The sequence below is a fragment of the Mustela lutreola genome, chromosome 8, assembly GCF_030435805.1.
Source record: "Mustela lutreola isolate mMusLut2 chromosome 8, mMusLut2.pri, whole genome shotgun sequence".
Lineage (NCBI taxonomy): Eukaryota > Metazoa > Chordata > Mammalia > Carnivora > Mustelidae > Mustela > Mustela lutreola.
Window position 1 is genome coordinate 147,586,362 of NC_081297.1, and position 26,912 is coordinate 147,613,273.

At 55.4% G+C, this 26,912-nt stretch overlaps 1 protein-coding gene across 2 annotated transcripts in view; it reads left to right on the top strand.

The window, feature by feature from the left end:
• FBLN1 (fibulin 1) overlaps positions 1 to 26,912 on the top strand; it is an 80,016-nt gene that overhangs the window by 36,372 nt on the left and 16,732 nt on the right. The window contains exons 11-16 of one of the 2 annotated variants that reach the window (XM_059187265.1): positions 243 to 368; positions 3,223 to 3,342; positions 4,113 to 4,244; positions 5,719 to 5,842; positions 21,191 to 21,333; positions 23,241 to 23,372. In XM_059187265.1, the coding sequence (XP_059043248.1) occupies positions 243 to 368; positions 3,223 to 3,342; positions 4,113 to 4,244; positions 5,719 to 5,842; positions 21,191 to 21,333; positions 23,241 to 23,372 (777 nt within the window). Of the gene's footprint in view, positions 1 to 242; positions 369 to 3,222; positions 3,343 to 4,112; positions 4,245 to 5,718; positions 5,843 to 13,520; positions 13,969 to 21,190; positions 21,334 to 23,240; positions 23,373 to 26,912 lie in introns of those variants that run through there. The other variant, XM_059187266.1, reaches the window with a different exon arrangement.

A 26,912-nucleotide genomic window follows, 5' to 3' on the forward strand; every position in this document is an offset into this window, starting at 1 on the left:
TGAGCCAGTGGACCATCCTTCAGGGCTCTGGGATGGAGAACTGGTGGGTGGGCACGTCCACAGGAGGGCCAAGAGTGGCCCCCAGCACGCCCACTGACTGTTGGGAGCTTTGGGACCAGTCACTCTGCCTCTCTCCTCCTAGAGATGTGGCTGTGGACGGTGGGGGACACTGGGAGTTCGTGGGCAGAGGTGGCATGGGTGGGGGACGCTGCCCTGAGTCGGCCGCGCCCGCTCTGTTGCAGACATCAACGAGTGTCGGCGCTACCCTGGGCGTCTATGCGGCCACAAGTGTGAGAACACGCCTGGCTCCTACTTCTGCAGCTGCACTGTGGGCTTCCGGCTCTCTGCCGACGGCCGGTCGTGTGAAGGTGAGGCCATGTGGCCAGGGCGGGGCGCTCCGGGACGCCCGCTCCCGGGGAGAGCCACCGCTCAACCTGCAGACCCGTGGGATGGCCTCGAGTTTGTTTCCCCAGCACGGATTACGGGACGCGCTGGTTGGGGAAGCACATGTCAAAGGTGGCTTGTCAGAGAGGACGGCTCACCCAGTCCCTCCTGGGCCCTGGAGCGCCTGGTGGCATCTGCCCAGGGCCAAGCACAGGGGTGGATAAGCCGAAGAAACCATGTGGGTTGGGGCCGAGAGTGTAGGATTTGGCGGCGTCTGACAGACCCTGTGTTCACCCGACTGGGGCCGTGGCCGACGTCCCCTGCCTCTGTGCCCTGACAGGAGAAACGGGGTTGGGAGGTCAGATTTTCAAGTAAATTGGAAGACAGGTTTTACTCAGACTGTGGCAGTAGCAGAGAGAGACATCAGTGCAGATCCGTCTCGGCTCTGCTGGAACAAAAGGCTACAGGCTTTTGAAATGCTGGGCCATGCCCAGGGGTAGTCCCCCACGATGTCGGGTGGGGGGTTAGCCTGCTTAGGCGGGCTGCACCTGCGAACCAGCTCCTCCCTCCCACAGAGACTGGGAGGCGGGGGCCTCCCCTTCCCGATGATCACATCTCGAAGGCATGATTCCTGCATCCTGGAGAAAGACTCTTGGGCTGCAGAGGCTATATCTTGAAGGGACAGAGAGAGGGTTTGCATCTGCAAGTTTTATCAAGTAAATACTTGTAAGAAAGAGGAGGCCAGGGCATGTTGTCAGGTGTTGGTCGGAATACGGAGTCTCTCCTTTGGGCAGCACTGAGCTTTATTTATTTATTTTTTTTTTAAAGATTTTATTTATTTATTTGACAGAGATCACAAACAGGCAGAGAGGCAGGCAGAGAGAGTCGGGGGAAGCAGGCTCCCCGCTGAGCAGAGAGCCCGATGCGGGGCTCGATCCCAGGACCCTGAGACCATGACCTGAGCTGAAAGCAGAGGCTGAACCCAATCGAGCCACCCAGGTGCCCCAGCACTGAGCTTTTTAGGAGGCATTTTAAGGGTCCGAGCCCGTCACCCTAGGCTTTCTTGTCTTGGGCCCGTAGAAGCCAGGCTGAAGTCTGATTGGGTCTCTCCGTCCGCCTGGTGGGGGTTGGACGGAGCTGTTCATGCCGAGTGTTTTGGTTAGCACAGAACACCGGCCTCCTCGGGGCATGGACCGAGATGGTGGGTCATACATTCAGCACAGGGCCTGGTACACAGTAGGTGCTCAACAGCTATCACATCTTCTACGGGAATTAGGGTCTGGGGTCAGCAAAGGACAGAGCTTTGGCAGCCCTCAGCGGTCCTCTCCCACTGTCCTGCACAACTTTTGGACCGACCATGGAAGAATCATGAAAGTCCACTATGCCCAGAGGCACCCAGGACGCACAGTTCTCAAACTGGAGGCTGGACAGTGAGATGGGGTTCTGGGCCCTAGGGTCCCCACAAGAATTTCAGATCTGCCCCCAAGAACCAGACCCAATGCATGGGTATCGGCAAGGAAACTCTTCACACGTGGGCTGGGTTCCCTTGAGCTTGGGTTCTAATCCTAGCTCTGCCATTTTAGGGCCTTGAAGGAGTAACTCAGCATTTCTGGGCACCAGCGACCTCCTCCACAAGTGTGGGGGGTGGCGGGGCCCACCTTACCGGGAGTCGGGGTGAAACATGGGACGAGCTCCTCCCAGGGCAGGATCCCGCACGAGACAGAGTGCCGTCTGTGCAGACCGCTGATGTCCCTGCCGCTGTCGTTCATGGCTTATGCCATTCCTTGTCACTCCGAAGTGGCCGGAGAGGAGATACTCACATCTACATCAGTGGCCACACTGGGGACAGAAAACCAGGGCCTGGCCAGCTTGGGTGCATCATTCCACTAAGCATCTATAAAGGCCCCCTGGCAAGGTGGAGAGCGAGAACATGGGCTCTGCCGTCAAGGAGTGTCTGTAGGATGTGACAAGAAACCCCAGTGGGCAGAGCTGAGCAGGCGACCTGGTGAGCAGGTGATAGCCAGGCTGGGCACGAGGTTGCTGTAGGACAAAACATGGGGTGAGAAGCTAATGGACACTCTCAGCTGCTCACCCCTCCTGCCCTGCTAGGAGTTAGCAGTAAATATGTGTGAGAAGGGACTTCTAGGCCAGGGGTTGGCAATTTTTTCCCCCTAAAAGCCACATAGTAAATATCTCAGGCTCAGCCAGCTACGCTCTGTGTTGTAGCTTATCGCCTCTGCCGCTGCGTTGCCAAAGCAGCCACAGACCGGGGTAAATGAGGGAGTGAGTGTAGCTATGTGCCAATAAAACTTTATTTACAAAACCAGGTGGTGGGCCAGGTGTGTGCTGATTCCTGCTCTAAGGGAAGGAGATTGAGGAGCAGGAGCCCAGCACTGCCCAGTGGGCTGGTGCGTGCCAAGCACTGGCATGTTGGGAATGTTGGCATCTCGGCTCTTCACCCAGGCCTCCCGCTCTGCAGAGGGCATTGTCTTGGGGCTGCATCAGGGAGGGCTGTGATCAGAGCTCCATTTGAGGACTAGAATGGATCTGGCGATGGGCTGGGGGGAACCCACTGGAAGGAGCCCAGACTGGAGGCTTCACTGTGGTCCCGATGAGAGGTTCCAGAGCTGTCTGGCATGGGGGATGGACTGGGGGCCGTGCTCCCTCGGGACAACCCCAGGCGGGTCCCCAGCCCCAAGTGCGAGTGCTGAGCGCCACGGGACTTCTGGCCCTTCTTCTGGGGTGACTTGAGGGAGCTGCTGTGTCTCCAGCCCCGCCCGGGAGCAGGGGCGGGTGGCCGGCTCCGAGCGCTGACCTGCGGTGCCCCGTGTCTTTCAGACGTGAACGAGTGCAGCAGCAACCCTTGTAGCCAGGAGTGTGCCAACGTGTACGGCTCCTACCAGTGCTACTGCCGGCGAGGCTACCAGCTCAGCGACGTGGACGGCGTCACCTGCGAAGGTGGGGGCACCCCACTCAGCCGAGGCGAGGGGACTCCCAAACCCCTCCCGCTGAACGCTCTTTCGGGCTGGTGGGTGATGGGTCCTTTTCCCCTCCAGCTGAGATTTATTTGGATACAGAGAAGCCATAGCAAGTGAGGAATAGAAAGCTGCGAACACGTAATCAGCGACCATCCCGTGGGTCGGAACCTTGAACCAGCATGGCAGGAACCGCATGTGGCTGGGCTTGGTGGCGACCCTAGGACACAGCAGGGGCCCCGGGGGCCACTCGCAGGCCTGACCCGAAGCTCTGCCTCCCCTTGGCCGGGGCCGTGTGTCCTCTGCCCCCAAGGGCTGAGCCCAGACCTGCCAGGCTGTCAGAGGATTAAAGCGGAGGTCGGCCTGGAAGGTCTTTGCAGGGTGCCTGGTGCACCGCGGGCGCTTGAGGCAGCTGCTGTTAGGGCTCCCCCTGCCCCGGCCGGTGTCATTTTTATGAGCACATTTGTACTCAGCATCATCATTCAACCTGAGACCTGGAGATCACTTGTCCTGTGTGCTGTCTCCCTCCCCGAGTCCCCGGTCTGCCACGCTTTACACCAGCACCTCGCTGTGTGACCCTAGGCCAGCCCCTTCCCCTCTCTGGGCCTCAGTTTCCCTTTCTGGCATGATAGTTTCTGAGGCCGCCGCAGCATCCAGAGGCTTCCTGTGTCCAGATGCCCCATCACGGCCTGCTGTCGGGAACGTAGCCCGGCCGGGGCCCAGTGGGGATGCTGAGGGTGTTTTCCGTTGCAGACATCGACGAATGCGCCCTGCCCACTGGCGGCCACATCTGTTCCTATCGCTGCGTCAACATCGCTGGAAGCTTCCAGTGCAGCTGCCCGCCGTCTGGATACAGGCTGGCCCCCAACGGCCGCAACTGCCAAGGTGAGCATTGCAGAACCCGTAGGGTTGCCCAGGCCATGCACAGGGCTCTGCAGGGCAGGGGAGCTGAGTCCGGGCGGCCCCGGGCCCCGTTGTGGGGATGTGCTTCCCTGGCCCAGGGGCGACACCATAGATGGGGGCATCTGGGACGGGAGGACTCTGCACACATACCCTGGTCTCCCGTACCTGGCACACTTGTCTTCAGGGGTTTCTGATCCTCCTGCTGGGCCCTCGACACCCCCAGGGGCCCAGAATGGGGGATGACAGCCTTTAGGAAGATGCTAGCTGAGGAGGACAGGGGAGCTCGGCGCCGGAAGACCCCATTCCACAGCACAGGGCCGCTCATTCCAAATGGCATTTGCCCACACGACGGACCCTTGATGGGAGCCTGCCACGAGTGAAGGACAGAACGGGCAGCAGGTGCTGGAGGCTCCTGTCCCCAAGGGTTGATGGTGACTGCCTGGGCAAGAGGACGGGTGCATTCTGGCATGTGCCCACCTGTCTGTAGTTCTGAGCACAATGGCCATGAGGGTCCTCCTGGGGCCAGGGTCAGCTCCAGCATGGGCTAAATGAGGGGACCAGTGACACGCATCTGTACTCGGCTCCTTGTCTAAGAGCAGTCTAGGGGTCATCGTGAGCTCCGGAACTGAGCTCTTTGGCAACTGAGAGGGGATGCCGGGTGGATATTTGTGTAAGAAGGACCCTAGGAATGGGTCCAGGGACAGCCCCAGAAGCTGAGTCACAGAGCTTGGGTCTGTGGGCCCCTTCCTCAAGAGCCCCCCCTCCACGGGACTCTCAACCCAGAGGCTCCAGAGGCCCCACTTTCTGCCCTGTCAGCTCTGGTCATGAAGAAGGTGACTTTGATCAAAGGCAGGCGGGAGCGGTGGCCTTTCCTGGGAGGGACCCACTCAGCTCGCCTGCAGCTCTGGGTGGAAGTCACTTTGTTTTCTCCTTTCTGGCGGAGGAGATGACTTTCTTGCTTCTGGCCAGGGTCCCTCACCGCAGCCCGGGTGTGCCGCCAGGACCAGCAGAAGCACATTCCTGAACCTCCGTCTTTGACATTAGGAGTTGTTTTTGCCACCAACATCAGGCGCCTGGCCCCTCTTCGCAGATGCCTCCCAGGCGTGGTGGTGTCCCCTGGGCCCCACCGTGGGGCTGCTCCAGAGAGCTGTGGGAAGGGGACAGCTCCCTGCGTCCAGGGTCTTCTCAGTCCGGTGCCCCTAGCATCACTGACCCCAGGCCCCAGGCGTAGCCTAGAATTCCCTTAAGCCCGGGTCTCCTCACCTGTGCTGTATGGGGCCCTTCCAGGCCTGCTCCTGTCCCCCAACCCCAGGAACTGCGCATAATAAGTAGAAGCTATAAACACCGATATCCTGCGAGAGAAGGGGCCGTGGTGGGAGGCCTGGGCTCCCTGTCCGGGATGGCGAGGACACAGGCGGCCTCAGCCTTCACTGGGCTGCCCTGGGGTCTCCCACAGACATCGATGAGTGTGTGACCGGCATCCACAACTGCTCCATCAACGAGACCTGCTTCAACATCCAGGGGGCGTTCCGCTGCCTGGCCTTCGAATGCCCCAAGAACTACCGCCGCTCCGCAGACACGTAAGTCCCTCGGGGCCCTGGGGTGTTCCGCAGCAGCCTTCCTGTGGGCCATGGCTCCTGGGCTGGGCAGGTGCTTCACTGACTGTGCCCACCCCCTCCCCCCCACGGGAGCCCTGGGAAACCAGGGGGCCCCTGAGGCTCCAGCCCCTACATGCCAGGAGAGTACAGAGAGCCTGGGTAATGACTTCAAGGCAGGTGGGCCTGCCCTGGGGGAGCCCAGGCCTGTGCTTTCCCCAGGCTGGACCAGGGCAGGGGCACAGCTCGCGGGACCTCAGCTTTCTCACATGCACGTCCTCTCACCCAGATGAAGGTAGTGCTGGTTCTGGGTGAGCTGAGATTGCTGGGGCATCCTCCGTCGACGACCCCCCCCCCACTTCCTAAAAGCCAGATTCCATTCAGCCCAGTGACGGTGTGGGCCCAGCACGAAGGGTCTGTGTCCCAGACTTGAAGCTGTATGTTCCCATGTCCCTGGAAGCTCCCTCCCTCCCAGGCCAGTGGGATGTGTGCTGGAATGTTCTAGAAATGCCCTTCCTCAGGGCAGAGTGAGGACCCTCTGGTCTCCTTACACACCACCCTGCCCTTGGTTCGTTGGGTGCCCCGTCCGTAGTCTCAGGAAGAGCTGTCCAGGGGGGCCAGATTCGGGAGCACAGATGCGTGACTCCTCCCTCCAACCCCTTAAAACACTCAAAGCCCTCACACAGCCAGGCTGACCATGACTCGGCCTTTCAACCTTAAGTCGGCGGCTCCCGCTGGAGGGTCAAGGCCTTCTTGGCTGGTGCACCCGGCCTCGGTGTCCACTTGCTCAGCCTCGAGGCGGCTGCCCTGGCTTGTGGTTCTGGCCCGGCCTCCAGCTCGCCGAGTGCCAGAACGGGAGATGCTCAGATAACCCATCTCCGCGGCAGCCCTCTGGGCTCCTCCTGGGGATCCGCGCTCACCCTCTGGCTGCCCAGCTCTGCAGGCCCACTCTGTTCCCCCCACATGTGTATATCTGTCCTCCTGGAAACACAGCTGCTCGCGGCCTCCCTGCACCCCCGTGAGCTCCCAGCCCCTCCAGAGCTGGGTCTGCGAGTGTGCAGCCTTCCAGAGACCTCATGGGTTACCCGGAGGTCCAGAGGGCAGCGAGGCCATTCCTCTGACTGCTAAGAAGGTTCCGTGTCCTCACTTCGAGGCTGGGCTGCCATTGTGTGTTTTAAGTGCCTGCTCTCCGGGGCCTTTGTCTGTGTCTGGGTTTGAGGACTCTGGAAGACCGGCAGGCCCAGGGTGTGGACGACTTCCCCTTCACACCCAGCCATGAAACCCAGAGGAGGCGGCTGCACTGTGGGGGTCTGCACGTCTCCCAAGCCGCCGGCTGCCAGGTGGGCGCTGTGTGTCAAGGTCGTGGTTGAAAGGGGCAGACCGGGCCCCTCTCCGCCGCATGTTGGCGCGTACTGGACAAAGTCATTTACTGGTTTGGGGACCGTGGGCAGACAGTGGGCTGCAAGGCCTCCCACCCCTGAACTGTGCCTACTAGGGGCACAAGACGGAACAGCAACGGCCACAGGGTATATCAGGGTCCCCACAGGGCTGGAGTGGGGGGCGGGGCGTGCTGAGGTAGGCGAGGCTAGAGGGAAGGGGGAGGGAAGAGCTGAGTCAGACGGAGAGGGAAGGGGTTGGGGGCGGGATGGGCCGCGGACAGGGGAGCAAAGGGGTTCCGGCCGTGAGATGGGGCGCTCAGCAGGCAACCGGGACCCGCGTTCCACTCGCTGGGGGGTTGATGCTCCAGGGCTCAGTCTGTGCTGGTCTGTGGATTGATTCATCAGCCGGTACCAGGAACAGATAACGAGGGGGCTCATCATTTTCCCTGAGAACAGGAAGTGGGCCCCCACCCACAACACATGCGAGAAGGGAAGGATGGGTCTCCCAGCCACACCCCCAAAATGGCCAAGATTGACACACGTTCCTGTTCCCCAGCACCACCCAGCGGTGCAGCAGAGGGGGAGGAGAAAGGAGCTGGGAGCCTGACTCCCGGACCACCAGCCCCTCTGAGTGCTCTCAAGCCCCGTGGGGATGCTGAGGCATTCTGGAAAGATGCTGGCCTGGAGTCAGGTTCACACATGTCTGCCTCCCTGCTCAGCCCATTCCAGGTCTGTTGAGCTTCTCGGAGCCGCCATACTCGAGCCGTCAAGGGGACGGTGATGTCCCCCCTGCCCCGTTCACATGAGATGAGCAGTGATTGTGGGGCGGAGCCCCCTCATGAGGTTCACACTGGGTTCAGCCTGGTGGGGTGTGAGTAGGCATCCCAAAAGCGTATTTCACTGCCAGTGTTCATGGATGAAGGGAGGGTGGGCGGGGCCCCTGGTGTCCAGGTCCGGGCTCGGCCTGAGGGGCTGCGTGGAAATGGGAAGAACCCAGGCTGGGATTTTAAGCTTCCAGACTTGTTCTGTTTGTTGGGGCTGTGGCCTCAGGTCAATGTCTTGGCCACCCAGGGGTCCTTTCTGCGTCTGCAACACCTGCTTGGCAAGACCTCGAGGATTAGCGAGGATTAGCAGTAACGAGCTCCAGGCATCCAGCCCAGTGCCACCCCAGTGCCCGTGGTTAGGAAAAGTCGTGGGGAGGAGAACGATCACCAGACATCCCCATTTCTCTTCCTCGGGGTGCAAGCCCGACGGGGAGGTTCTCTGCCGATTGCTCTGTGGCTGGCTGACCGTGTGACCAACGGAGTTGCCCCACCTCAGATGGGCGACCACGTGGGGGCTCTGAAGGACTGGGTGGCCGGGGCCGCCACCACTACACATGGGAGCCCATCTGGTTACACTTTTCTTCTTGGCTGATCCTGGTGGAGAATCACAGGCCAGCCAGGAGCCCAGCGTAGGAAGCGGGGGCTGGGACCGGAATCCCAGGTTGAGTGACCACAGGACGGGGCTTATGGTTGCCCCCTCCCAGGAAGGGGGGTTAACGGAAGCTCAGAGCTTAGTGTGAGCCTAGTGACAGCCTCGGACAAGTTGTGAAGCAACACGGGCAGGAGGCCGGCCAGGGCTCCAAGCAAGGAGGGGCCCATCTTCTCAGCCCCGCTAACGGCTCAGGCTGGAGTTTACCATTTTTACGGCTTCTTTTCCTCCGCATCAAAACTCCTCTTAGAGAAGTTATTATCTGACCTTCAGAAAGCAATTTGTAAAATTCGGAAGAGCTGTATTAGGAAAGACCCAGTAGCCAGCATTTCTGAGGTGAGCATTTCGGGGGCCTCGAGAGGGAGGATTGAAGGCGCTCATGTTCTCTCTTTCTCTTTCTGGGCCTCAGACTTCTTCTTTCTCTCCACACAGCCTCCTTCTGGGCAGTGTCCCTGGCAGCTGAGGGGTGGTAACTGGAGCATGACCCGGTAGGCTGAGCCACACAAGCCACAGGGCTGGGCCTCTAGGATCATGTCGTGCGTTAAGATCCTGACCACACGATTCCCTCCGACCCACAGGAAGAATGTCCAAGTGTTCCAGAGCCTGGGATGGGGCTGAAAACATCCTCTTTATCCCCTCAGCAGGGCCGAGCCCTGACGCTCGTGGTCTTGGAAGCTAGAGCAAGGCCGGGCAGCCCTGGTTGGCGTGGCTCTGGGCCTGAGGGTATAATGCGGGTGGACACAGGGGCGAGTGTCCCACCGCAGCCTGTTCCTGGGGCTTCTCTCCAGAATGACAAGAGCATGGAAGTCAGGGAAGTGACAGCTGGGAAGGCTGTGAGCGTGAGACAGCCTAGGGGGTGGCCCCGGTGCCCATGCCTCCCAGGCGAAGGGGCTGGGCCTGGAGGACCTTCCTTCTCCGGTGTGTGCCAACTTTCAGTAATCGTACTTTCTCAGATAATAGGGTGTTCTGATCCAACTGGTTGAATGAAAAAGTGGGGCATGTTGTTCTCTCGTACACGATGAGATGGAAACCAAGGCGTGCGGTCCCAGGAGCTGGCCCTTCTCTGCGTGACAGTGGCCCCTTCTTGGTCCAGACATACCCGCTAACGAAGGCTTTTGTGTCAGGGCCAATCAGGCAGGCAGTTTCCCAGATGCAGTAGTTAAGGACTTCTGTGATGTGTCAGTAAGTGCAGGGTAGAGTGGGGAAGGACCGTTGAGGTTGGAACTGACGGGGAAATGGGGGCCGTAGTTACTTGTGTCTGTTTATTGAGCACATACTGGTGTCCTGTGCTGGGTGCTGGAGATGAAGCCATAGAGCCATGGCCTGGCCCTTGGGAAGGGAGAGCTCTAGAAAGGGCCGGTCTCAGATCCGCCTTGTTCAAGAAAGTGCTAGGGGCGCTCTGGCTTTGGGGTCAGGAGAGCCCCTGGAAGAGTGTCACATTCTCTGGTGTGCGAGGCCTGCGGGAGCTGTACCAGAGCGTCACGCTCACTGCACGATCTACCCCCACACCACTCGCTGGGCTAACTCTTCCATCTGACCAATCAAAACCCTGTCCTTGGACAGGGTACCATACCAGCCACACAGACGTGGGCCAGCCTGAGTCCCATGAAGGAGACTCTAGTGCCACCTGCTGGCCAGACCCTTCCTGAAATAGCCAGTGAGTGTGTGTTTGCGCACGCACGCCCAAAGGCTTTCCAAGGAAGGGCAATTTTGTGTCCACCGCTTGGAGTCAAGGACGTGTCCTCGCTGAGCTTTGACCTTCCCATCAGTAGAACAGGATGACAAAGTGGGACAGTGACGTGAGTACACAAAAGAGAAACCCAGCCCGATGCCAGGTGCCATCCCTTAGGGTCTCCCAGGTCACCCGGAACACTCCCATGTGGCCTGGACTGGGTGTGCCTGGGGTTAGGCCGCCCCTCAAAGCACCCTCTTCTGCGTACCTTCTTTACTGTCTCTCCCCTCTGTCTCTGGGCCCCCCATGCCTGACTTGTCGCCTACCATGGGGGACCATCCCCCAGGGAGCCTCATGGAGCTCACTCCAGGGATGTCCTTCCTAAGTGCTCAGAATGGCAAGTGGCCAAGTAAGTGAAACGATTTCCCACCAGTCCTGATAAAGAGCTGGAGATAGGATGTAGAAGAAGACCACACTGGCCAAGTGTAAAGTAAGTCCAGGTGACCTGACACGAGGCCTGGAAATGTGAAGGGCTAAAAGGGAGACGTGACAGGGGACTAGAACAGTACCTGCTCCCGGGTGGAGCGTCCCAGCACCGTCAAGATGGCAGAACTCTCTGGGACAGGCTCTGCCATGCCCCATAGGGCTATGCACTTTGGCTCCACTTCCTGAGGTGGCTGCCATCAGAGTGTGGAGGCCAGCCTTCAGGAGGCAGAAGATAGTTCGTGTCCCCATCCTGTCACAGGAAGTTAGAACCTGTCTCTGTCTCCATCACAGGAAGTTAGGAGCTATCACCATCTTGTCACAGGAAGTTAGAACCATAACAGAAAGTTAGAGCCTCTTCCCATCCTGTCACAGGAAGCTAGAAGCTCTTTCCATTCTGTCACAAGAAGTTAGAACCTGTGACAGAAAGTCAGAACCTCTCCCCATCCTGTCACAGGAAGTTAGAAGCTCTTTCCATCCTATCACAGGAAGTTAGAAGCCATCATCATTCTGTCACAGGAAATTAGAACCTATAACAGGAAATCAGAACCTCTTTCCATCCAGGAAGTTAGAGGCTGTCGTTGTTCTGTCACAGGAAATTAGAACCTGTGACAGGAAGTCAGAACCTCTCCCCATCCTGTCACAGGAAGGTAGAACCTGTCACAGGAATTTAGAAGCTCTTTCCATCCTATCACAGGAAGTTAGAAGCCATCATCATTCTGTCACAGGAAATTAGAACCTATAACAGGAAATCAGAACCTCTTTCTATCCAGGAAGTTAGAGGCTGTCGTTGTTCTGTCACAGGAAATTAGAACCTGTGACAGGAAGTCAGAACCTCTCCCCATCCTGTCACAGGAAGGTAGAACCTGTCGCAGGAATTTAGAAGTTCTTCCATCCTATCACAGGAAGTTAGAAGCCATCATCATTCTGTCACAGGAAATTAGAACTTATAACAGGAAATCAGAACCTCTTTCTATCCAGGAAGTTAGAGGCTGTCGTCATTCTGTCACAGGAAGTTAGAAGCTCTTTCCATCCTGTCACAGGAAGTTAGAAGCTCTTTCCATCCTGTCACAGGAAGTTAGAAGCTCTTTCCATCCTGTCACAGGAAGTTAGAAGCTCTTTCCCTTCTGTCACAGGAAATTAGAACCTGTGACAGGAAGTCAGAACCTCTCCCCATCCTGTCACAGGAAGTTAGAAGCTCTTTCCCTTCTGTCACAGGAAATTAGAACCTATGACAGGAAGTCAGAACCTCTTCCCATCCTGTCATGGGAAGTTAGAAGCTCTTTCCCTTCTGTCACAGGAAGTTAGAACCTGTGACAGGAAGTCAGAACCTCTCCCCATCCTGTCATAGGAAGGTAGAACCTACCACAGGAAGTTAGACACTCTTTCCATCCTGTCACAGGAAATTAGGAGCCATGATGATGGCTCTGTCACATTCTGTCACAAGGGGTTAGAACCTATAACAGGAAGTCAGAACCTCTCCCCATCCTGTCACAGGAAGGTAGAACCTGTCGCAGGAATTTAGAAGCTCTTCCATCCTATCACAGGAAGTTAGAAGCCATCATCATTCTGTCACAGGAAATTAGAACCTATAACAGGAAATCAGAACCTCTTTCCATACAGGAAGTTAGAGGCTGTCATCGTTCTGTCACAGGAAGTTAGAACATGTGACAGGAAGTCAGAACCTCTCCCCATCCTGTCACAGGAAGGTAGAACCTGTCACAGGAAGTTAGATGCTCTTTCCTTCCTATCACAAGAAGTTGGAAGCCATCATCATTCTGTCACAGGAGGTTAGAACCTATAACAGGAAGTCAGAACTTCTTTCTATCCAGGAAGTTAGAGGCTGTCGTCATTCTGTCACAGGAAGTTAGAACCTGTGACAGGAAGTCAGAACCTCTCCCCATCCTGTCACAGCAAGTTAGAACCTGTCTTCTCCTCCATTCCAAGCCCTGGCTGTTCCTGTGGGTCTACAGGGACCTGCGCCTGGGGCACGAGGCTCAGCGAGGGGGCGGAGGAACAGACCTCCCTGCCAGAGCACAAATCTGGCTTCCTCACTCACTCTGCGACCTTGGGAAGGCCCCGAACTCTTCCGGGCTCAGTTTCCTCATCTGAAGAATGGCACTCAACCCACGGCCCCAGAGCAGTTCCAGTGTTCCCACTAGAGAAAGCTCGATGATCAATGTCCAAGCGCCTGATAGATGGCGGCAGCCGTGACTGCTAATGGCGGAGATGATCACTTCCGGGGTCCTCTCTGTGACCCACCAAGAGCCCTGTATGGCCCCGACCACTGTCTGGGTGAGGGGCCAGGCGCCTGGACGACACTCAGGGGGCAGGGCGTGCCTGGTGAGCGTGGCCCGGGGTGGGGCTCTGCCAGTGAGAGGGAACACGCCTCACTCCCGGCGCAGCCCTAGGCCCCAGCCACCCAGCGCCCCCTGCGGGTGTTGGAAGAGGCTAGTGGCTGAGTCAGCGGCCCCGGAGGTCCACGGCACCTCCTGCAGGTGAGTGAGGGGGGCTCTTCCTGTTGGCTGAACTGGCCAGAGGGGTGGCGGGAGGCCCTGCACAGCGAGCCCCCCGCTTTCCCTTGCGCTCTGTTGTCCCTCCGCTTGCTGAATTTGCTCTGACCCTCTTCTTGTCTCTCTGTCCACTTTTCTTGCAGCCGCTGCGAGCGCTTGCCTTGCCATGAGAATCAGGAGTGCCCCAAGCTGCCTCTGAGAATAACGTACTACCACCTCTCTTTCCCCACCAACATCCAAGTGCCCGCGGTGGTTTTCCGCATGGGCCCCTCCAATGCCGTCCCTGGGGACAGCATGCAGCTGGCTATCACCGGCGGCAATGAGGAGGGCTTTTTCACCACCCGGAAGGTTAGCCACCACAGCGGGGTGGTGGCCCTCACCAAACCTGTCCCTGAGCCCAGGGACTTGCTCCTGACCGTCAAGATGGACCTCTACCGCCACGGCACCGTCAGCTCCTTTGTCGCCAAGCTTTTCATCTTTGTGTCCGCAGAGCTCTAAGCACTTGCTTTGGGCCGCCGGGGGCTCCCTCTTGTCGCTTTCCTAACCCTCCCCTCCGGGATTTTAATAAAGTCGTAGCAGGCGATCCCTACACAGCGTGCCTCGCGTGCCTTGGTTTTATTTCGCACAGTGGGGATTCCGCGCTGTTTACCAATGGGTGGGGAGGGGCCGGGCACCTGCCATTGCCCGGCCCCACCCCCGTGCGGTGACGGAGAAGTGTTTGTCCGTGCATGGGCGGGTTCCCTGTTGATGGAGGTCACTGAATACCTCACCAGGGAGCCGCAGGGCAGGGAGAAGGAAGCTCGCCTGGATCATTTTGGATACACATCTCTTCTCCATTTTGCGCTGAGCCCAAAGGAGGAGGCGATCATTGAAGCCATTGAGCTCCTTCCTCTCTCGTTTTACAAACGTGGAAACCGAGGCCCAGAGAAAGGAGGGAGCTTGGCCAAGGTTTTGTGGCCCATTTGTGGTAGAGCTGGGCCGCGGGACCAGGGCTTCTGGCCCTGCTTGGTTTCCTTGCTGTACCGCATGGAGCTGACCATTTACTGGAGTCAGAAAAACTCGATTCTGAGATTCAAGCCTCTTTTCTGTTTGTCTTGATGAGAAGCCTGAACTGGTGGTGGAAAAACACTGGACACAGGTATAGAATCTTGGCTGCAGCTCTTGCCTAAATAAGGTCGGTTGCCTCTGTTGGGTGTTCTGTCCCCATGCCGGGAGGCGGTAAAGTACAACACAATACATGTGCCGGCTCATGGGAGCCACTGAGCATGCTTCAGGCCCTTTGTGCATTACCTCCAGGGGTGCAAGTCAGGTGTCTCATCCCCATAGAGACTCAGGGAGGGTGATTGTTGCCCGAGATCACACAGCTGGTATTTGAACCTTGGTTTCACAGGGTTCCACAATTCGGACGATTCCTTTCTACCACAGTGCTTTCAGCATGGGCCTTGACTCACCTGCCTCTCTTCATCTTCCCTACCATGATTCCAGCCAAACCATCGTCACAAGGCCCCAGAGTGCCTTTCAGGCCCTGTGTAACTTAGTCCTTGCATGCATCTCGGCCTGCCTTCGAATTGTTCTCCCCTTGGTCACTTCCCTTGAGCCACACTGCTGAGTTCTTTGCTGTCTCAGGCCCTTTGCACATGCTTTGCACCCTCGGCTTGAAAGTTGGTTGAAGCTCAGCTTAAGCATTCCTTTCTTGGTGAGGTCTTCCTCAGCACCCTTGGGTTTGTCATCTCCTCTATGAGTCTTTCTCATAACACTCCACTGTTATGCTTATCACTGTTCGCACTTCCCGTGTGTCTGTGTTTCACATATGTCTTCTCCACCACCCAGAAGCCTCTGTGATGGCAGAGACCAGCTCCATCTCATTTGGTGATGTGTCCCTAGCTCCTGGTGAGCTACCCAACACATAGTACATGCTCTGTCCATGTCTGTTGAGGGAAAGGATGACTTTCTGCCAACACTGGCTTATGTCTCTAGCATTTTCTGTAACTGCCAATGCTGTTTCCGAGCAGAAACAAGAGGGGAAGGCAGAACGCCACAGAGGAATCAAGTAAAGGATATTGCAGGATCCTAAGATCCTTTCTACGATGACATGTAAGTTGGTGGGGGAGGGTGTCCTGGCCTTGCCATCTGGTAGGGGAGACGGACATCCAGGAAACTGGGCCCTGTCCTTTTTGATAGAAGCAGCAATGAAGTTGCCATAGAACCATGCACACTTCTAGCCAGTCACCTCAAGCCTCCAATCTGTCTCCCATACCTCTCTCTGCTCATGTCTGGTCTGGAAAGCCTGCTACTCTCCTATCTTCTAGTGCATTCTCCAAGTTACAACTAGAGGACCCCCTCAGAAGGACTGGTCTGTGATGTCCCTCTCTCATTAGGACCTTCTGTGGTTCTTTTCTATGAAGAGATGAAGTTCAACTCTCTTGAATGGCATTCAAGGCTCTGCCCACCTTTCTAGCTTCATCCTAGCTAATCCTCTTTGTTCTAGCCATGCAGAGTTGCTTGCCCTTCCCTGAAAGTGCCTGCCCTTGGTTTTAACATGTGCCATGCCATCCTTCTGCAGACTGCTATTTTCCTTGAAGTGTGAGCTCAAAGATCACCTCCTCCATGAAGACTTTCCTTAATCTGAACTCTCATAGCCCTGGACATACTCCATCTGAACATTTTCCCTGTTATCTTATGGTTGTTACTTTTTATTATCCCTACTGGGGCCCTTTGAGAACAGGGATTATGTCTGTATTCTCTACAATTTCAGAGTGTTTGGCCTAGAAGGAGTTCAGTAAACATCCGAATAAACATATAGATGGATGGATGCAAGCATGGTTGGTTGGATGGACAGATTGATGGATGGATGGTGGATGGATGATGGATGATGGATGGGTGTTGGATGGATGAATGGATGGATAGATGGGTGGACAGTTGGACGGACTGATGGATTGATGGTTGGATGGATGGATGGTAGATGGTTGGAGGGATGGATGATATTTTCAAGGTTCAGTTCAAATATTACCTTCTGTGAAGTCATCATGTTACAGCAGGGATCTAGTTATTGCATTCAGTTATTCTTTCATCATGATCCAGATTATTCAGGTTGGAAGAAACATTTTTCCTTCATGTCCATAGGAGTATCAAGTGGGGGAAAGCTCTCAAGGGCTTTAGAGGCCATGCGTTGACCTTACAGGATTTGCCAGAGTCCCCTTTGCAATATTCCCACCAATGGACTTTCCAGGTTTGCTTGTACTCTCCTTTGTTTGTGGAACTCCCTACATCTTAAGGTGGCCTATTCCATTTTAGGACTCCTCTGCTGTCTCTGTGTGTGTGCCTGAGAGCACATGAGGGGCTATATCTGCATTATGTGAAGGCTCATCTCCTTCACTATGGCTCATCTCCTATCACTACGTGATAGCCTATCATTACGTGAAGGCTCATCTCCTATCACTATGTAGCCCCTGTAGTTCCTTGGGGCTACATAGTGATAGTCCTACCTCGTGCTGCTGAGATAATGCAGGGCAGAAATATAACAAAAGGAACAAGAGTTGGAATGTCCTCCTTGACATTTACTAGTTTTATGAACTATTCAAAGTCATAGATAAGTCATTGGACTTTCAGAGCTTCATGGCCTCCTTACGGGTTATTTTGAAGATTAGTTGCAATTGCAAATTGCATTATCTGGTGTATTTATAGTAGGCAGTCAGTAAGTGTTGGCTTCTTCATTCATTGGAAGGAATTGAGTGTTCATTTAGACCTTGAGTTGAATGGGAAATGAAGCTTCAGAGGGTTTGAATGTGTCCAAGGTCACTGCCATCACCTCTGACTAACTCCTAGGCCTCTGTTCTTCTGACTTTATCACTCTACTAACTCTAGCTCCCAAGGGCAAATGATAATAATCATGATTGTCATTATTATAATGATAATAATCATAGCTATGATAGCTAACACGTGTACTCTTTACTGAGGCCCAGGCACTGCTCCAAGCATTTAACTCTATTAACCCTTCCAATAGCCTTGTGAGGAAAATGCTGTTATGATTCCCCCATTTCACATGGAAGACTTGGAGGCATAGAGAAGATATAAGTAATCTGCCCAAAGTCCCACAGCTGGTATCAGGTGGGGCTGGGATTCAAACCCAGGAAGCCTGGCTCTAGAGTCTTCTCTGAAACCCTGCCCCCCTGCTGCCTCAAATGCTGCGAAGAGGGTGGGATTTCCAGGATTTGTCAGTGCTGGTCAGATTGTTAGTCTGGCTTTATTTCTGAAATCATGGATACAATCCCTATTCTGTCATTCCCAGGTATAGAATAGGACGTTTTATTAGCTAAAGAGGGAGGCAATGTGGTATAGAGGGAAAAGCTGTAGAGATTAAATGAGACAATGTGTGAGAACTCTCTAGCACACAGAATCTGGGAAGATGTGGCTGCATGGTGTTTGAAGCTCTCTGGATCCCAACCCAAAAGACACAGACAGCTGGACAGATCACGGAAAACATGCCCAACTAAACAAGATGACATCATATCCTTAAGAACCCCAAGATACAGTTCATGTCTACCTGCATGGTCTTAGCACCTGTGCAGAAGAAAGCAGTGGAAGACTCCAGAAGAGTCAACAGACATTCCCTAGAAAATACAATAGAAAAATTTTGGAGCAGCGGCTGAGACTGGGAGACACTTTACTCAGTGCATGCGAGGAGCTCATGGACGTGTAGAGGAAATGGAGCCATCTGGCCCCTAGGAACTCTTGGAACTGGACCCAGCAAGGATTGCCTTAAGGTGGATCTCACACTATGGAGAAGCTGTTGGAAGTGAAATGCAGAGTTGAATAGGAAGGAGACAATAGACTGCAGATAAAATCCAGGTAAATGTAGAGGAATATTAGAAAGCAAGTTGCTGCAAATGACAGAAAGGGGAGCTCTGTGAAACAGAACAGCTGCTGTAAATATGCCTTTTTCTAAAATTTTAGGATAATTAATTTCACTTGGAAATGATCAACCAAAAAGTAGCAATGCTGAATCGCATATAAAATTATTGTAGGAGAAAGAATGAAAATGAATGGAATGGCATCTCTCTGCCTAATGTAGGCACACTAGAAAGATATGCTCCAAATCCAGATCAAAACTGTAACCTATAGCAAAACAAAGTAAAAGCATTAGGAAAATGGTCGAAAATGGATGAAAACTATAAGTCAGAATTAGGAAAAATTGAGAAATGAAGTGATGGAACCCAGGAAATAATTTAAAATTATAGCAAAAAATTATAACTGCAGAAATAAATATTTGAGAGAAAGAGTGGCCGAGAAGAAGACAAATTTTACAGATCAAAAAGGAAATAGAAGAGATGAAAGGGCTTAAGGAGAAAGTGACAGATATTGAAGACACACAAAGAAGACCCAACATACAGATAATAGAATTCTCTGAGGACTGAGCCCACAACAAAGGAAAGAAATAAGTATTAAAAAATGCTAACTCAAAGAAGTTCCCAGAAATTAAGAAAAAAAAGAAGATTTGAAAATCGACATTGAGAAAACACACAGCATGCCCGAACATACCTACTCAGAGCTGCAAATCCCAAGACATAGTCTTGTACAGTTATCAGACCATGAAAGAAAGAGAAGACAAACATCTAGCAGGCATCTAGGTAAAACCAGCAACAGTGCTTAAGGGAAAATATTATATTGACATCAGACTTCTTCACAGCAACACTTATGCTAGAAGAAAGTGAATACTTAGGATCCTCAAGAAAACATAGGCCAAGATTATACACCCAACAAAACAGACTTGTGTGCACAAAGGACACAAAGTATTACCACCATGCAGAAGTATTGCTGTGCAAGCATTAGGCATAGTTACACATCCAGCTACAACCAAGTGAGTGTTATAAGGAAATCGTATTCTGTGAATTGTTTTACATTCAAACAATGTAGAAAGAGCACATCTGTTAAAAACTGCAGGTAGAGTAGGGAGTACATTGCCAGACAAACATTATTTTAAGTACTTATGTCAGTGGTGATAATTTTAGCATTGCCCTTCTGAGACTAACGTGTTGGAATATGGAATAATTACATCAATAATTGTGGACTATTCTATCGTCTCCTGTGTTCCTAAGAGCCAGGATTCTGTCATGGAAGAAAAGGGATTCCTTTGTAATATAGAAGATATTAAAAGACTGTCTGGTTCTTGTTTTGAATTAGAAATAGAAGTAGGAACTCATGATATATTTTACCTTTAAAAATCCACGGAAGAGGCCTGGAGGCAAGGGCGAAGCCAGCAGCACCCACCATACCTGGTACCTAGGTGTGGCCTTGAAATACCATTTTCCACTTTAAAAGAAAACCCAGACAAACCCAAGACTTCTTGGAGAAGTAGCTGGGGAAGGAAAAGTACAAGATGAGACGGACCACCCTGTTGTGACATAGAGCAAGAGAGCTACTGAAGATTCCTGGAGCCACTCTGATCTTCCCTCTGACCAAAGAGGGGAAAGCTTGAGTTCCAGAAAAGGATAATAATTGCAATGGGTTGAAATTCATCAAATAGTTTAAATCCATGAGTTCATACTGATATTTAAAAAAAAATCAATGGTTATGCTCTGGGTGATGATGGAGAGAGAGAAAGTCCATGATCTTGAAAACTTGTAAAAACAAGGCAAGAATCGGGCATTGATCTTCCTTTTCTTCTATGAACGATACTCCAGACTCTGTATGAGGGGCAGCACTCTTTCCAGAACCAACTAACATACTGAAAAGAAACGACAGAATCAGATTGCCAGCCTTTTGCAATCCCCGATGAATCAGCGGGTCTAGGCCCTGAGCATCGACAGCTGCTGACATCACAGAGAGAGAGTAAACCAGACACCAGGTGCCCCCCGATAGAAGAGACGTCACCAACTGTCATCTTGCCAAAGGGCCTGGGGCTGCATCTGATCGGGTCTGGATCCAGCAGCCAGTGTGGCAGAAATGCAGAGAACAGAAGACCTCGCTGTGTAGCACCAGGAGGGTGCAGTAGGCGGGCCCGCCTGAAGAAAGCGCTATGGCTCAGAGACTTCCAGTTCCTTAGCAGATCAACTTCTGGGAAATGAAGAGACAGAGGAAACCCATAGATTAAAAAGGACTTGAGAGCATGCTTTTCTCACGGACAAATCTAAACGGTTACGTCTCGAGGCGTGCACCCCTGTGATACGAACCATAAAGAAAGCCAGGTGGGCGACGCTGGCACCGTCAGGACAGGGGTCCTGGGCAGGGGGCAGGCATGCAGAGGGGTGCTGAGGTTGGTGCGGGCACATGAGGGGGTCTCGGGTGGCAGACTGAGGATCTCTTTCTTGACCTGAGTGGCGGTCGTAATACTCATTAAACGGTGTCTTTGTTCCGGGTAGGTTTTGCATCTGTGTTTTATTTTACAATAAGGAGGATTTAAAATCTGTCTGGCAAACAAGCCACCCCCTTCCTCCCCCCCCCCCCAGTCTGTCTCATGACACTGGGGGTCTGACTTCCTCGTGCCAGGCACTGAGCTGGGCACTACGTCTGCAGCTCCCTCCCTTCCGTGACCCACCTGGCTGGGGGCTCTGGGGAGGCGGTACCACGTCTCCCATGTTTGCTTCGGCGACCCTGGTGTCTCGCACCCAGTCGGGCTTCAATACCCACTTGTCGAGCCCATGAATCTGCAGTGGCGGAAACTGAAGCCCAGCCCATACGGTTGGGCCAACAGCAGAGCTTTGCCTGCGCACAGGGCATATGGACATCGGAGTGCGGCTCCTCGTGGAGCCTGGGTCTCTGGGGGAGGGGCAGTTCCGACTTTCCCATCCGCCCCTTGTGCTGTGATTCCCCTCAGGCTCCGCCAGGAGAAGACAGACACCGTCCGCTGTGTGAAGTCCTGCCGTCCCAACGACGTCACCTGCGTGCTGGACCCGGTGCATACCATCTCGCATACTGTCGTGTCGCTGCCCACCTTCCGAGAGTTCACCCGCCCTGAAGGTGAGTGGAGCTTGAGCCGAGAGCTCGGCCTCCAAGGAGCTACATCCTGGTAAAGACACAGAGTGGCCTCGGCAGCTCCCGGTGTCCCCAGTGCGCACGGCACCACGCCGGCCTATTCCCGGCTCTCCACTCAGGAGAACGCTTCTTCTGGGTCACAGCTGTTCGGCAAACAGCTGTTGAGCATTGACTCTGCGCCAAGTACTACGGCATCAGGGAGGGCTTCTGGGAGGAAGTGACTTCCATGCCGGAGCCCACGTTGTCAGTAGGAGGTAAATAGTGAAAGTGGGGAGCCAGGAGAGTGGAAGGTGCCAGGTGGAGAACTCATCTGGAAAGGTCTGGAGGTGAGTTTGGGGGGCAGTGAGTATTGGAGGAACAAAGCCAAGTTTTCCTGGCTGGAGTGGGAGAGGCTTGGCAAGAGACAGGCTGGGAAGGGTAAGCCCTAATTTGGGACGGAGGTTTCCACTGCGAGGCTCTTGGGAGCCATCACAGGGCTGGGCCTGATGCTATGGGCATATACAGAAAGGTCACCGTGGAGACCGAGGGGCTAGACCGCATCCAGGGAGCCCAGGAGTAAGTCAGGGTTCCCAGCCCTACCCTGCAGGCGGCTCCTGGCCGGCTGTGTAGGCTGGCCATCACAACACCCTTCCCGAGGGGGTAGGACCTGCGGCGTGGCACCCTCCTGGCACCTGGACTCCTTGCTCCCTGGAGTGCAGCCCCTCTGCGGAGGCTGCTGTGGTCTCCGGCCACCCCTTCCTCTGTGGTATCTTCATCCCTGGCCTGGGAAGGAGCTCACCATGATTGATTCATGGGGCAAACGTGGATGGGGCCTCTGGGATATCAGGCTCAGAGCCAGGCTCTGGGGCACAGCAATCAAGAAGAGCTCCCTGGCCCCCCGAGGGGAGAGGTTGCAGTTGAGCCAGCATGACCGAACCCCAAGTCTACACACTGTGGTAGCCTCCCACAGAGACACGGGAGCGCGGGCCAGAGCACAGCTCCCCGTTGCTGAAGGCAGGGGAGGCCCCCAAGGATATGGTTGCCTAAAAGAGCGGGCAGCCCCCCCCCCCCCCACTGACCCTTTCTTCTAGAAAAAGGAGAGGCCCAGAAACTCTGCAGGGCGGCATGGGCTTGCACTGGAGGACACCCCTGACTGCTGCTTGTCTTGTGCCAAATGACAGGTTCCACGAAACCACAGACAAATCCTTCCCAAACCCCTAAGAGCCGGTTTTGTGGCCTCTCGGGCCGTGCTGGTCTGGGCGTGGATTCTACAGGGAGTTCAGTGTGGCTGGGGATGTCTATTAACATCTGGGGCCCGGGCAATCCTGACCTTGACCTTTAGGGCTGAAAGGACCCTTAGCGGCCACTGGCGGTCTGCCTCCTTCACTCTACAGATGAGGAAATGGAGGCCCAGAGAGAAGACACCTCCAGATCGCCCAGAGCCAGGGTAGAGTCAGGGCCTTGTGCCCCCAGCCCAGGGCAGCTGGCCTTGCTTTACACGGGGTAGCCGGAGAGATGGACACAGCCACCAGCCTGGCCAGTCCACCATGAGAAGTGGCTGTTCTGACCCGCATCCCCGCGGGGCAGGAGACCGCCCTGCTCTGCTGCCCTTGCTGAACTCTTGCCCTGTGGCCCCGCATCCACCCCCTTCCCCTTCTCCCAGCTCCACGAAGATCTGTGACTAATGACTCACTGTGCCTTAGCCCTGCCATGGCTGCCCATTAGCAGCAGGATCTGAGGGAGCACCCAAAGCTTCTCTAGGCCTCAGTTTCCCCCCTGATCAAAAGGCAGCTAGGTGATGACCTGTGAGCCCTCGGCCCCCTCTGCTTTCTCCATGCGGGGCTCGCTGGCCTGGGCTCTCAGGACCCAAGGGTGCATCTCCAGGGACTCCAAGCTGTGCCTCCCTCCCACAGAGATCATCTTTCTCCGGGCCATCATGCCTGTGTATCCTGCCAACCACGCCGACATCATCTTCGACATCACGGAAGGGAACCTGCGGGACTCCTTCGATATCATCAAACGCTACATGGACGGCATGACTGTGGGTGAGTGGCTGGGGACGTTCAGGTCCTCCCAGGCAACGGAGGCCTGTTCGACCAGGCTGCTGGGGAAACCTCTCTGGGCCAACCCAGGTTCCATCTGAGTGCCCCTCCTAAGTCCCTCCTGTCCCTCGGGGCCAGCTGGAGCCTCCTCCCGCCCCTAAAGGCAATCACTGGCGAGGAGCGGGATCTGCTCCTGGCTGTGCACCAGGTCTCAGGGGGCGACCCTGAGGGGCTCCGTGTCCTGCCTGTGAATGGGCAGATTCACTAGATCTCTGTGTCGCGCTCATGAACCGACGATATCACACAGGGGACGCACTTGTCTCAGAGCTCGGACAGTCCCCTGGTCAGTGGGACCTGAAGGGACTCTTAATCTTGTGGAGTGACAGAGGGAATAGCCAACGGGGGTCTGAGCCTGCGCTCTGGCCTCGGCCCCAGACCGCTTGCCTTGCCATGTGTCCAGTCAATGTCCCTGCCGGCGGGTCATGCACAGCCCTTGAGCAGAGAGTGGGGGAAGGGCACCGGCCCATAAACCTCTCCTGAACAGTCGCCTTTTAGAGACCTCGAGGTCGTGGGTGATGGAAACTGTCACAGCGGCCATTTAGACTCTGAGTTGAGCAGCCGCGGGCCACGCCCTGTCCTCACATAGGCCTCAGTTTCTCCATTGTGGGTGGGTGGCATGGACTTGGTGGTGTCCTGGCCCTGGATCCGAGCGGTGGCCCTTCTGCAGAGCGTTTTGGAACACGGTCTCTAGGTGGCGCTGTTGGATCTCAGAACCAGGTCCCTGCGCTGGATGCCGCCAACCGTTGTTACCGCAGCAGCTGGAGACCCGGGATCGTTACTCCCCTGTTGCCAGAGAGCCATTTATAGCGACTTTACAAGCTCTTAAATGGGTTTGCATGTTGTAAACACGACTGAGTCATTTAGGGGCTCCCCACCCCCAGCCACCTCCTCCGCTAGTTGGCAGCAGGAATAATTAGTTAATTACAATTAATGGTACATCAGTCCTCACTGGGATTCCAGGGGGAGGGATGCAGTTGGGCTGTCAGCAGTCCTAAAACTGGCTGCTTGCCCTGAGTCACTGCCCACCCTGGGCCTCAGTTTCCCCCACGTTAGACGAAGAGGCCCAGGGGAGGAGAGCAGACGGGAGGAGGGAGGCTCAGGCTCTGTCCCGTTTGGGGGGTCATGGTGAGCGCGGCCTGCCAACACTGGCCTCCAGAAGCCCACCTCCTCCCAGCCCCGTGTGCGTGAGGCTGAGCCAGCGGGGGAGCAGCGACACTGCCTCATAGCAGGTAAATCACCCCCTCGTGCAGTGAATCACCCCCTCGCAGGGTAAAAAGTCACAGCTTTGGAACTGTAAGAGCCGGACTCAGAACCTTCTGCCTCACCCGCTCACTCTTTCCCTTCTGCTTTGTCCCTGAGCCCCCATCTGTCCGGGAGCCCGGACTGGACACTGCGGGGACACAGGTGAATAAACAGCACGCAGACCCTGCCCCGGGGGGCTTTGCATTCCTGTGGGGGAGAGCGACGGGCCCAAAACAGATCATCAAAATCTGACACTGAAGAGACTGACAAGCCTCTGTGGCCCCACAAGGCCTCTCTAGGGGGTGGCACCTCACGGTCCCAGTTAAATCCTTCCTGGGTGACCCATGCCTGGGGGTTGAGCAGCGGCTGGGCCTGGATCCAGTGCCCACCAGTGCATTTTTCTAGCCGCATCTGTACTCCAGACAGAGTCAACCTGGGAGCCTCCGTTTCACAGCTTCCCATCCACTGGGGCAGAAAATCTTGGCGTGTCAGAGCCTGGAGGCTCCTAGAGACCATCTCTTTCCAACTGCTTTGTAGAGGGGGAAACCGAGGCCCAGAGAGGCGAGAGGGTGTGCCAGGCTTCTCACGGTGCCTCAGGGCAGAGTGGGGAACCGAATGGAGCCCCTGGGAATGGAATGTGCTGTCCCTCACTGCGCTTGGTCACGCGTGCCCTGGTCTTTGGAATCTGGGTTGGGGCTGCGTGGAGGAGGGCGCAGGCCAGCCCCGGGGCATTCGTTGTGCTTCCGGCGGACTCGGCCTCCTCCACTCCTCACTGTGGTTGCCGGGCATCCATCTGGCCGGGGTTTGGCATGGGGTCCCAGGGTCCTCGTGCTGATGTCATCTCCCAGATTGAGGACTGAGGCCAGGGGAGTCCGGATGGCAAGGTCTCGCTGGGGTAGGACCTGAGCTGGCTTTCAGGTTGGGCTCTTGTCTCTGCCCACTGGTGGCTGCCTTATCTCTCTACTTGGGTCTCCTCCTTGGGTTTCCTTAGCCTCACCTCTTTCCCTCTCCTCCTCTGCCCCAAATAACTCCTGTTCACCCCAGGAGCTCCTGGGCCCCTTGGGGTGGCCGTGGTGGTGCAGCTCCAGGCCTGTCCTCCTGTGGTGGATGGTTTGCTGCTGGATCCGAGCCCAGGCATGAGTAGCCCACGAGCCGCAGCCAAATTGTTTACCCCGCACGCCTCTCGGGTCTCACCAATACCTTCAGGGATGGGTGCGATCGTCTCCCTGGGGCCGAGAAGGCAACAGAGTTAAACCACCACACTGGGACCAGGCATCTGAAACTCAGTGGGGCCTGGGTATTTGCCAACTTGTTTTTAGGGGTGCAGTTCTCATTTCAAGCAACATCTTAGGAACCCTGTGTGTCAGTGGAAAGGAAGAAAGTGTTTTCTGGGGCCACTCACACCTGCTCTCTGTGTGACCAGCAGGATGTGGGGGGCGGTTCCTGGGGCCCAAAGAGAACTAATGTGCAGCCCCACGCTGCCTGTACTGCTGGGAAGGGAGACTGACCCACTCACAGGTGTCAGCTGAACACCTGCCCGCTTTAGGCCATGCCCTATATGGATACTGGACATGAGGTCAGGAAGGCTTCCTGGGGGAGGTAAGTTCTGAGCTGAGTCTCGACACATGTGAAGAAGCGACTAACACTTAGTGAGAGCCAGGAGAGCAAGAGGCTTGTCCTTGGCCACTCGGTGTTGGGGGCAAAGCGGGCCTAGAGCCCCATGCTCCCCAAAAACCCGGGGCTAGAGCCCGCTGACGGCTGGGGCTGACTTGGGCAAAGTGACAGAGGGTTTGGGTCCCAGAGAAACGTGGCGTGCACAAGCTGCCAGGACCCTGAGGCCACAGAGCTCATTCTGCCCCTGAATAACAGAAGGAGAAAGTGCCCTAAGTCTACTCAGAATGTAAAAGGGCCAGGCCTTCCCCTAATACCCGTTCTTAGTGGGGATAAAGGCGGCTCTGCCCAGGTCTGAGCCTGCTGTCTGCCCAAAGCCCGTGTGGCCACCCTGTTGTATTCCTCCTTCACCAGCTGTCAGAGAAAAATGAAGAAAGCATTTTTAGGCTGTGAAAAAATGCCCTCTTAATGCCTGAGGTACCCTCGGGCCACGACGAAGGCCTCCTCACCCAGCCCCACGCTCAGACTTCGCTCTGTGGGCCACGGGCTACGGGCTGCGGTCAGGGGCTGTGCCGAGACGGGCTCCTTCTGGAACTAGCTCGGCACTCGCAGGGGTCCCTGGCCAAGCGG